The sequence below is a fragment of the Ranitomeya variabilis genome, chromosome 1, assembly GCF_051348905.1.
Source record: "Ranitomeya variabilis isolate aRanVar5 chromosome 1, aRanVar5.hap1, whole genome shotgun sequence".
In the NCBI taxonomy this organism is placed as follows: domain Eukaryota; kingdom Metazoa; phylum Chordata; class Amphibia; order Anura; family Dendrobatidae; genus Ranitomeya; species Ranitomeya variabilis.
In genome coordinates this window covers 220242115-220254493 of record NC_135232.1, presented here as the reverse complement: position 1 = coordinate 220254493, position 12379 = coordinate 220242115, and the positions used below count along the sequence as shown (strand labels likewise).

The 12379-nt window shown below is 43.9% G+C and overlaps 1 protein-coding gene across 2 annotated transcripts in view; it reads left to right on the top strand.

Annotated features, from left to right (window-relative positions):
• RAD9B (RAD9 checkpoint clamp component B) overlaps window positions 1-12379 on the top strand; it is a 138263-nt gene that overhangs the window by 18672 nt on the left and 107212 nt on the right. For both annotated transcript variants that reach the window (XM_077292812.1, XM_077292809.1), the window contains exons 3-5: window positions 8250-8399; window positions 8753-8867; window positions 11988-12087. In XM_077292812.1, coding sequence (XP_077148927.1) covers window positions 8250-8399; window positions 8753-8867; window positions 11988-12087 — 365 coding nt within the window. The remainder of the gene's footprint in view (window positions 1-8249; window positions 8400-8752; window positions 8868-11987; window positions 12088-12379) is intronic.

Below are 12379 nucleotides of genomic sequence, written 5' to 3'. Positions count from 1 at the left end.
ACCCTTGGGAAAATAAAAAATTGGGGGCGAAAAGATCATTTTTGTGAAAAAATATGATTTTTTATTTTTACGGCTCTGCATTATAAACTTCTGTGAAGCACTTGGTGGGTCAAAGTGCTCACCACACATCTAGATAAGTTCCTTAGGGGGTCTACTTTCCAAAATGGTGTCACTTGTAGGGGGTTTCAGTGTTTAGGCACATCAGGGGCTCTCCAAACGCAACATGGCGTCCCATCTCAATTCCAGTCAATTTTGCATTGAAAAGTCAAATGGCGCTCCTTCCCTTCCAAGCTCTGCCATGCGCCCAAACAATGGTTTACACCCACATATGGGGTATCATCGTACTCAGGACAAATTGCACAACATTTTTTGGGGTCCAATTTCTTCTCTTACCCTTGGGAAAATAAAAAATTGGGGGCGAAAAGATCATTTTTGTGAAAAAATATGATTTTTTATTTTTACGGCTCTGCATTATAAACTTCTGTGAAGCACTTGGTGGGTCAAAGTGCTCACCACACATCAAGATAAGTTCCTTAGGGGGTCTACTTTCCAAAATGGTGTCACTTGTAGGGGGTTTCAGTGTTTAGGCACATCAGGGGCTCTCCAAACGCAACATGGCGTCCCATCTCAATTCCAGTCAATTTTGCATTGAAAAGTCAAATGGCGCTCCTTTCCTTCCGAGCTCTGCCATACGCCCAAACAGTGGTTTACCCCCACATATGGGGTATCAGCGTACTCAGGACAAATTGTACAACAACTTTGGGGGTCCATTTTCTCCTGTTACCCTTGGTAAAATAAAACAAATTGGAGCTGAAATAAATTTTGTGTGAAAAAAAGTTAAATGTTCATTTTTATTTAAACATTCCAAAAATTCCTGTGAAACACCTGAAGGGTTAATAAACTTCTTGAATGTGGTTTTGAGTACCTTGAGGGGTGCAGTTTTTAGAATGGTGTCACACTTGGGTATTTTCTATCATATAGACCCCTCAAAATGACTTCAAATGAGATGTGGTCCCTAAAAAAAAATGGTGTTGTAAAAATGAGAAATTGCTGGTCAACTTTTAACCCTTATAACTCCGTCACAAAAAAAAATTTTGGTTCCAAAATTGTACTGATGTAAAGTAGACATGTGGGAAATGTTACTTATTAAGTATTTTGCGTGACATATGTCTGTGATTTAAGGGCATAAAAATTCAAAGTTGGAAAATTGCAAAATTTTCAAAATTTTCGCCAAATTTCCATTTTTTTCACAAATAAACGCAAGTTATATCGAATAAATTTTACCACTAACATGAAGTACAATATGTCACGAGAAAACAATGTCAGAATCGCCAAGATCCGTCAAAGCGTTCCAGAGTTATAGCCTCATAAAGGGACAGTGGTCAGAATTGTAAAAATTGGCCCGGTCATTAACGTGCAAACCACCCTTGGGGGTGAAGGGGTTAAGGAACTTATCTAGATGTGTGGTGAGCACTTTAAACCCCCAGGTGCTTCCCGGAAGTTTATAACGTAGAGCCCTGAAAATAAAAAAGTCGCATTTTTTCTACAAAAATGATCTTTTTGCCCCCAAATTTTTATTTTCACAAGGGTAACAGGAGAAATTAGACAACAAATGTTGTTGTGCAACCTCTCCTGAGTACGTCGATACCCCATATGTGGGGGTAAACCACTGTTTGGGCGCACTGCAGAGCTTGGAAGAGAAGGAGTGCCGTTTTACTTTTTCAATGTAGAATTGGCTGGAATTGAGATCGGATGCCATGTCGCGTTTGGAGAGCCCCTGATGTGCCTAAACAGTGAAAACCCCCCACAAATGACACCATTTTGGAAACTAGACCCCTTAAAGGAACTTATCTAGATGTGTGGTGAGCACTTTAAACCCCCAGGTGCTTCACGGAAGTTTATAACGTAGAGCCGTGAAAATAAAAAATCCTTTTTTTTCACTCAAAAATGATTTTTTAGCCTGCAATTTTTTATTTTATCAAGGGTAACAGGAGACATTGGACCACAAAATCTGTTGAACAGTTTGTCCTGAGTACGCTGATACCCCATATGTGGGGGGGAGGGCACTGTTTGGGCACCCATCAGGGCTCGGAAGGGAAGGAGCGCCGATTGGAATGCAGATGGTCTGCAGGTGTCATGTTGCATTTGCAGAGATCCTGATGTACCTAAACAGTAGAAACCCCCCACAAGTGACTCCACTTTGGAAACTAGACCCCCCAAGGAACTTATCTAGATGTGTTGTGAGAACTTTGAATGCCCAAGTGCTTCACAGAAGTTTATAATGCAGAGTCGTGAAAACAAAAAAAAATATTTTTTTCACAAAAAAGATTTTTTTAGCCCCCCAATTTTTATTTTCACAAGGGTAACAAGAGAAATTGGACCCCAAAAGTTGTTGTCCAATTTGTCCTGAGTACACTAATACCCCATGTGTGGGTGGGACCACTGTTTGGGCGCATGGCTGAGCTCGGAAGGGAAGGAGTGCCGTTTTGGAATGCAGACTTTGATAGAATGGTCTGCAGGCATTATGTTGCGTTTGCAGAGCCCCCGATGTACCTAAACAGTAGAAACCCCCCACAAGTGACCTCATTTTGGAAACTAGACCCCCCAAGGAACTTATCTAGATGTGTTGTGAGAACTTTGAATGCCCAAGTGCTTCACAGAAGTTTATAATGCAGAGTCGTGAAAATAAAAAAAAAAATTTTTTCCACAAAAAAAGATTTTTTAGCCCCCAAGGTTTTATTTTCACAAGGGTACCAGGAGAAATTGGACCCCAAAAGTTGTTGTACAATTTATCCCGAGTACGCTGATGCCCCATATGTGGGGGTAAACCACTGTTTGGGCGCACGGCAGAGCTCAGAAGGTAGGGAGCACCATTTTACTTTTTGAGCACAAACTTGGCTGTGGCGTTTAGAGACCCCCTGATGTACCAAAACAGTGGAAACCCCCCAATTCTAACTCCAACCCTAACCCCAACACACCCCTAATCCCAACCCGATCCATAATCCTAGTCACAACCCTAACCCCCAAAACACCCCTAACCCTAATCCCAAAGCTAACCATAACCCTAATCAAAACCCTAAACCCAACACCCCCCTAATCCTAATCTCAACCCTAACCTCAAAACCTAACCCTAATCCCAATACACCCCTATCCTTAATCCCAACCCTAGCCTTAACCCTAATCCCAAACCTAACCCTAATCCCAAATGTAACCCTAATGCCAACCCTAATCCAAATCCTAATCCCAACTCTAACCCTAACTTTTGCCCCAACCCTAGCCCTAACCCTAACTTTAGCCCTAAACCTAGCCCCAACACTAAACCCTAACTTTAGCCCCAACCCTAGCCCTAACCCTAGCTCTAACCCTAATCCTAGCTCTAACCCTAACCCAAGCCCTAACCCTAAGGCTATGTGCACATGTTGCGGATTTTGCTGCGGATCCGCAGCGTTTCCGCAGCTGTGGGTCCGCAGCAGTTTCCCATGAGTTTACAGTACAATGTAAACCTATGGGAAACATAAAACGCTGTGCCCATGCTGCGGAAAAAAACACACGGAAACGCAGCGGTTTACATTCCGCAGCATGTCAATTCTTTCTGCTGATTCCGCAGCGGTTTTACACCTGCTCCATAATAGAAAACCGCAGGTGTAAAACCGCAGTGGAATCCGCACAAAAACCGCGGTACATCCGCGATAAATCCGCAGGAAAAACGCAGCGTTTTGGTCCTGCGGATTTATCAAATCCGCTGCGGAAAAATCCGCAGAGAACCATTCTATGTGTGCACATATCCTAACCCTACCCCTAACCCTACCCCTAACCCTAGCCCTAACCCTAACCCTATTTGGAAAATAGAAATTCATACATTTTTTTTATTTTATTATTTTTTTCTTACTAAGGGGGTGATAAAGGGGGGGTTATTTACTATTTTTTTTATTTTGATCACTGTGACAGGATCTCACAGTGACCAAAATAAAAAAAGAGGAAGAATTTTCTTTTGCCGGCCGGCAGATCATGGCGGGCGCACTGCGCATGCGCCCGCCATTTTCTTACCGGAGCAAGAAGCCGGCGGCCAGCAGAAGAAGCAGGAGGACCCAGGGACACCGGTAAGTATAACAGGGTCCCCGGATCCCCCTATTTCTCTGTCCTCTGATGTGCGATCACATCAGAGGACAGAGAATGACATCGCTTTTTTTTTTTTTTTGCGGTCGCCGGCAAACAGTTAATTACCGGCGATCGCAAAACAGGGGTCGGTAAAAACCGACCCCGATCATGTTCTTTGGGGTCTCGGCTACCCCCGGCAGCCGAGACCCCAAAGAACATCCGGGTGGCGGGCGCACTGCGCATGCGCCCGCCATTATTTCCCCGGAAAAAGATGGCGGCGCCCATCGGGAGCCAAGAGGAGCACCGGGGGAGGTAGGGGAGTATTGGGGGGCTATCGGGGGCTATCGGGGACCACATTTCTCTGTCCTCCGATGTGCGATCACATCGGAGGACAGAGAAATTAAATGGCAAATCGCATTTTTTTTTTGTTGTTGTTGCGACCGCCGGTAAACGGTTAATTACCGGCGATCGCAACTCGGGGGTCGGTAAAAAACCCCCGAATCATGTTCTCTGGGGTCTCGGCTACCCTCGGCAACCGAGACCCCAGAGAAAATCCGACTCTGGGGGGTGCTATTCACTTTTTCCACAGCGCCGTTAATTAACGGCGCTGTGGTTTAAGTACCCTTAGCGGCCGCCGTTAAAAGGCGTATTGGCGGTCGTTAAGGGGTTAATCCAACGATCAGTAGAGTAATAATAACCTGATAAGTTAATGTAATTGGTCTAAAAAATAAAATGCAAACAGAAAAAAAAGCTTCAACGTTAACCCTCTGGCCGGGTCATTAACGGTAACCTCACACAAGACCTTTCGTTAAGTGTGGCCTTGCCTATGATATAAAAATGTAAAAGGGTTGACTCATGCAGATATCCCCTATCCACAAACCTTATTTGCCACAAAAATGTCATTAAGGAAGGTCTCCATAAGAATTTCTGTCTGAGCCAGAATGGAGTGGCTTTCTGTATAAGCAGCTCCCGTTCTGTTGGACTTGAACAGTCTTTGTATTAAAAAGATGGCCATATTCACCACTCTAATGCTAGGTTGACCGTGGGTTCCCCCAGAAAAATTTCATGTTTTCAAGGAGATCGTGATGAGACAACCCCTTAAACAGAATCTGTCACCTCATTTTGGCCCTATAAACTGCGGCCACCACCATCAGGGGCTTATCTACAGCATTCTGTAATGCTAATAAGTCCCCAATGTAACCTGAAAGAGAAGAGAAACAAGTTACATTATACTCACCAAGGGGTGGTCACGGTTCGGGTCCGATGGGCATCGCAGGTCCGGCGCCTCCTATCTTCATACGAAGTCGTCCTCTTCTTTGCTTCCTGTCGTCATCCTCCTTGCTTCTGTTGCGGCTCCTGCGCATGCGTACTGATTTGCCCTCTTGAGGGCAGCGTAAAGTACTGCAGTGCGCAGGTGCTGGGCCTCTCTGACCTTTACCGGCGCCTGCGCACTGCAGTACTTTGCTCTGTCCTCAACAGGGCAGATAAAGTACGCCTGCGCGGGAGCCGCGACAGCAAGCAAACAAGTGCTTTAATCCCGTGCCAAGCGAGTGTCCCCCAACCCACTCAGGTAGCGCTATCACCACAGTAGTTTTCTTGCTAATTGCCTTTCATTTCTACCTGTTGTCTGTACCTTTTTCACAACAGCAGGAGAAATTGATTCACAATTGGTGTTGCTTCATAACTGGACAGGTTGATTTCACAGACGTGTGATTGACTTGGAGTTAAATTGTGTTGTTTAGTGTTCCCTTTATTTTTTTCGGCAGTGTATATACACTGCTCAAATAAATAAAGGGAACACTAAAATCCCAAATCCTAGATATCACTGAATGAAATATTCCAGTTGTAAATCTTTATTCATTACATAGTGGATTGTGTTGAGAACAATAAAACCTAAAAATTATCAACGTAAATCACAACTAATATCGCACGGAGGTCTGGAGTTGGAATGATGCTCAAAATCAAAGTGGAAAATGAAGTTACAGGCTGATCCAACTTCAGTGGAAATGCCTCAAGACAAGGAAATGATGCTCAGTAGTGTGTGTGGCCTCCACGTGCCTGTATGACCTCCCTACAATGCCTGTGAATGCTCCTGATGAGGCGGCGGAGAATGGGCAGGCCAGTCCATAGCTTCAATGTTTTCATCTTGCAGGAACTGCTGACACACTCCAGCCACATGAGGTCTGGCATTGTCCTGCATTAGGAGGAACCCAGGGCAAACCGCACCAGCATATAGTCTTACAAGGAGTCTGAGGATCTCACCTCGGTACCTAATGGCAGTCAGGTTACCTCTGGCGAGCCCATGGAGGGCTGTGCGGCCCTCCAAAGAAATGTCACCCCACACCACTACTGACCCACTGCCAAACCGGTCATGCTGAAGGATGTTGCAGGCAGCAGATCGCGCCCCATGGCATCTCCAGACTCTGTCACGTCTCAGTGTGAACCTGCATCTGTGAAGAACACAGGGCATCAGTGGCGAATTGGCCAATCCTGGTGTTCTGTGGCAAATGACAATCGTCCTGCACGGTGTTGGGTTGTGAGCACAACCCCCATCTGTGGACGTCGGGGGCTCAGACCATCCTCCTGGAGTTGGTTTCTAACCGTTTGTGCAGACACATGCACATTTGTAGCCTGCTGGAGGTCATTTTGCAGGGCTCTGGCAGTGCTCCTCCTTTTCCTCCTTGCACAAAGGCTGAGGTAGCGGTCCTGCTGCTGGGTTGTTGCCCTCTTACGTCCCCCTCCACATCTCCTGGTGTACTGGCCTGTCTCCTGGTAGCGCCTCCAGCCTCTGGACACTACGCTGACAGACACAGCAAACCTTCTTGCCACAGCTCGCATTGATGTGCCATCCTGGATGAGCTGCACTACCTGAGCCACTTGTGTGGGTTGTAGAGTCCGTCTCATGCTACCACGAGTGTGAAAGCACAACCAACATTCAAAAGTGACCAAAACATCAGCCAGAAAGCATTGGTACTGAGATGTGGTCTGTGATCCCCACCTGCAGTACCACGCCTTTATTGAGTGTGTCTTGATAATTGCCAATAATTTCCATCTGTTGTCTATTCCATTTGCACAACAGCATGTGAAATTGGTTGTCAAACAGTGTTGCTTTCTAAGTGGACAGTTTGATTTCACAGAAGTTTGACTTCCTTGGAGTTATATTCTGCTGTTTAAAGGGAACCTGTCACCCCCCCCCCCCCAGTCGTTTCAAACTAAATGAGCCACTTTGTGCAGCAGTAATGCTGCATTCTGACAAGGTGGCTCTTTTAGTTCTGGGTGCTGTAACTAGAGAAATAATCCGTTTTTTAATTTGTCAGAAATACCTGGTCTTCAGTCAAGGAGGCCGGCATTTCCCCCCTGCTTCAGACAGCACACAGCTGTCACTCATATCTTCTTGGCGCCGGGCGCCGCCTCCTCCTCACCGCTGTTTTCAAAATAGCCGGCGCCTGCGCTCTTTTCCCCTGCCTGGTGCAGGTGCAGTGAGCGCTGCCCGTCTTTCCTCATATGCAGTCCAGCTGACTGCGCCTGCGCGGCCGCCCTGCCTGTGAATCCCAGCCCCGCAATGTGAATAAATCATAAGTCACTGCGGGGCTGGGAATCACAAGCAGGGCGGCCGCGCAGGCGCAGTCAGCTGGGCTGCATATGAGGAAAGATGGGCAGCGCTCACTGCGCCTGCACCAGGCAGGGGGAAAGAGCGCAGGCGCCGGCTATTTTGAAAACAGCGGCGAGGAGGAGGCGGCGCCCGGCGCCAAGAAGATGTGAGTGACAGCTGTGTGCTGTCTGAAGCAGGGGGGAAACGCCGGCCTCCTTGACTGAAGACCAGGTATTTCTGACAAATTAAAAAGCGGATTATTTCTCTAGTTACAGCACCCAGAACTAAAAGAGCCACCTTGTCAGAATGCAGCATTACTGCTGCACAAGGTGGCTCTTTTAGTTTGAAACGACTGGGGGGGGGGTGGTGACAGGTTCCCTTTAAGTGTTCTCTTCATTTTTTTGAGCAGTGTATGTTGTGGTTTTACCTTGGGTTTTTAACCTAACATTTTCCTCTCTGGGACCGACTGTATAATATCTTTTGCTAGGACTGTTGCTTCTTCTTCTTCTTCTTCTTATTATTATTATTATTATTATTATTATTATACATTTTTTCTCAGCTTGCCTTACGAACAGTGGGTACTTCTAGATCAGCGTATGCCTGCATCTTCTTTTCATCCTTCTTCTTCCATAGCTATCATAAAGCTTTTATTTATGAGCAAGGCCATGGGAATGTTCCTTTGCAACTGAAATGCAAATTCTCAATAAAGGTATGTATGTTTTTTTCTAAGTATGGAAAAGTGTATTGTGTTCAAAAATTACCAGGCAAAAAAGACCTCTATTATATGGAATATGTCTTGAATACTGAATACTCATTTGTATGCTTAGTGTAGATTTACCATGTGTATATGTTTTCTTTTCCAAATCTGTTGTACATATTGAACTTACCGTATGTATGGTATATTCTTGCGCCTTACTGGCAATGTTTTTAGTGCAAAGTGATTTAACATTTACAGTACAGGTACTATAAAGTATAGTGAATACGTGTACGTGTCAGGTTTTTCTCTGAATGGTCATACACTGTGCATTGCACTTTCTTATTTATTGCACTTATTTATTACAGTCAGTTCTTCCTGTGTTTAGATGTTTAAGCACATTGGACAGGAATGTGGAAAAATGCCTTATATACTTGCATTTTGGCTCATGCCACATGGTTTTTCAGTTGTTCTACAAGAATGGTAAGTAAATGATAATTAAATCATAGTTGTATGTTACATCTCTGGTGCCCCTACTACTCTTACAACATTTTTCATGCTGACTGTATATAGGGAGATACACTCCTTACACCAAGAAGGAAAAGTCGTAGAACTAAATTTTCAAAACATTTCAATTGGAGGAGTGTTTAAAGTAGGGATTGGGGGGGAGGGTATTCAATTTATAGGAGGGGAAGATAGGGCAGATAGAGACCTGGGCACAAATAAGGAAGTTGGGGGTGGCGGTGGCATGGGGAGTGAGGTTAGAACAGTTAATAATTTAAGAAAGAATAGAGGTACAGAGAGGAACATCAAGTGCATGTATACTAATGCCAGAAGCCTCGCCAACAAAATGGACGAATTAGAATTAATGTTGTTGGAGCATAATTATGACATGGTGGGGATATCTGAAACATGGCTGGATGAGAGCCATGACTGGGCTGTTAACTTGCAGGGCTATAGCCTTTTCAGAAATGACCATACAGATAAGCGAGGGGGAGGGGTGTGTCTGTATGTAAAATCGTCCTTAAAACCCATTCGGCGTGATAATATAGGTGAATTTAATGAAAATGTTGAGTCCCTGTGGGTGGAGATAAGGGGAGGGGGAAAAAATAATAAATTACTGATTGGGGTTTGTTATAAATCTCCAAAAATAATGGAAGCAATGGAGAATATCCTCGTAAAGCAAATAGATGAAGCTGCAACTCAAGGAGAAGTCATTATTATGGGGGACTTCAACTACCCTGAAATAGATTGGGGAACAGAAACCTGCAGTTCCAGCAAAGGTAATCGGGTTTTGACAACTATGAGAGAAAATTACCTTTCACAACTGGTTCAGGACCCAACAAGGAGGGGGGCACTGCTAGACCTAATATTAACCAACAGGCCAGACCGCATATCAAATATAAGGGTTGGGGGTCACTTGGGGAATAGTGATCACAAAATAATAAGTTTTCATGTAACCTTTAATAAGATGGGTAGTAGGGGGGTGACAAGGACACTAAACTTCAGGAGGGCAAATTTCCAACGGATGAGAGAGGATCTTGGTGCAATTAACTGGGACGATATCCTGAGACACAAAAATACACAAAGAAAATGGGAGATGTTTATTAGCATCCTGGATAGGACCTGTGCACAGTATATACCGTATGGGAATAAACATACTAGAAATAGGAGGAAACCAATATGGCTAAATAGAGCTGTAAGGAGCGCAATAAGTGACAAAAAGAAAGCATTTAGAGAATTAAAGGAAGTAGGTAGTGATGAGGCATTAAATAAATACAGAAAATTAAATAAATTCTGTAAAAAGCAAATCAAGGCATCAAAAATTGAGACAGAGACTCATTGCCAGAGAGAGTAAAAATAATCCCAAAATATTCTTTAACTACATACATAGTAAGAAAATAAAAAATGAAAGTGTTGGCCCCCTTAAAAATAGTCTGGGGGAAATGGTGGATGAGGATGAGGAAAAAGCCAATACGCTAAATTACTTTTTTTCATCAGTATTTACACAAGAAAATCCCATGGCAGACTCCTTACTCTTTGCCACATGGGTTTTTTTTTCCTTCCTCTGGATCAACATGTTAGGGCATGTTAGGTTAGGCTATGGGTTGAACTAGATGGACTTAAAGTCTTCCTTCAACCTTAATAACTATGTAACTATGTAATTTACTCAGTATTAAGTATGAGCGACATGTGCAGAAATACAAACATTTTCACTCCTTGGCTGCTATCAGATTATTATTGGTTGTCTGAACAGCAGAGTTCTGAATTCACTTTGGTGCACAAATCCTCAAGATGCGGTGCTGGCAGCTCCCTTTGCAACTGCAGATTAATAACGTTCCAGATGTGCTTGATGGGAGGAGAGTCCGGAGATACTGGAAGTCATGGAAGTGTGTGTAGGCCACGCAGACTCCTCACGGTAGCATGAGCAACATGCGGCCTGGCATTGTCATGCTGAAAAAGGCTCCTTGAACACTTAGGAGAAATGGTGTACCACTTGTTACACGATTGATCCATTCTGCACCACAAGTGAAATTTGATGTCATATACCAAGTCAACAATATCAAACAGTGTCTACATAGACCATCAGAAGACATTTGCATGACATTGGGCTATGAGTCAGACATTCAGCTATAGATGTTCCATTGATCTAATGCCATCGCACTCAAAAGCTATCATGGTGCAAACCAAGACGGCAATCGGGCTGAAATGGAGATCTATCCTCTTCAGTAATGAGTCCCGCTTTTGTCTTGGATGCAATGATTGGCGACCACATCAACCCCATGAAGAGGTCTTAAAAATGGAACGTCATACCTGCCATAGTCCCGGGAGTATGGTGTCAGGTGGCATAATGTATGGTTGCCGGACCTCCATAGTCTTCATTCTAGGTAAACTAACCGCTCAGCATTACAATGATTTGATGGTGGTAGAACCAGTGGTATGGCCATTTCTTCAAAGTGTTTCAATGTGCTACCATGGCCTGCAACATCTCTAGGCCTGTTTCCCATGAAGTACATCTGAAACATCATGCTGAGCTGGTTGTCAGTCAGTGCCGAGGGCATGGTTACAGTTGGCTTTCTCTATGCACTGAACAGTAACTGAAATTGTGCTTGCCACACCCCTATGACTGAAAGCCTGAGGCTGCTGGGGTGAATAAAGTTAATTTCCTCCCAGCAATTGAGCTCTCAGTGCTGTGGCCAGCGCATGATGTCAGAATGCTATATCCTGCAGATTAACAGCATTTTTAAAATGACAGGTTCCCTTTAATGTATCTAATATGATGATTTTAGGTTGAGGTTATCTCTACATGCAAATTTCACTTTAGAAAAATGACAGTAGCAGAAGGAAATTGACCAGAACTATCACTCAAACGTACCCTACCCCCAGGAAGTAAGGAGACTGCAGAGCTGTGGTCTGCTCTAGAGACAACATATTCTCTTGACATAGGAAATATTTTGGTCTTCTAAAATGTTATTCCCTTATGATGTGAAAAATAGATGCCATATGGATGACATACAAATGGCAATACAGATGAAAAATCTACCTTTACAGTTAGCAGTAGAATACAGTACACTGCATTATATAATATATTATTTTTTCAAGGTCTTACTAAAACTTACAACTTGACCTATGAGGACTGTGAACCAATACAAGCCATTTATTCCAAATCTTTATGTCCAAATGTACTAAAGATCCAATCCAGGTATGCTTACCTCACAAATATACACACTCATTTTTTACTAAGTGCATTTATATCTTAAGTTTATATTTTAATATAATAATTATATGTTTTGCTTTTAAAGCACTATTCCAGTGTTATTTTTTATATCAGTGCTGAAGTGGTACAACTACCATATTTTTTGGACTATAAGACGCACTTTTCACCAAAAACTTTGGGAGGAAAATGGGGGGTGCATCTTATAGTCTAAATGCAGGCTTACTTGGGGGTTGCGGCTGTGGTGGATCAGGGTCCCTTCAACAGCGAGTCGTCGCCG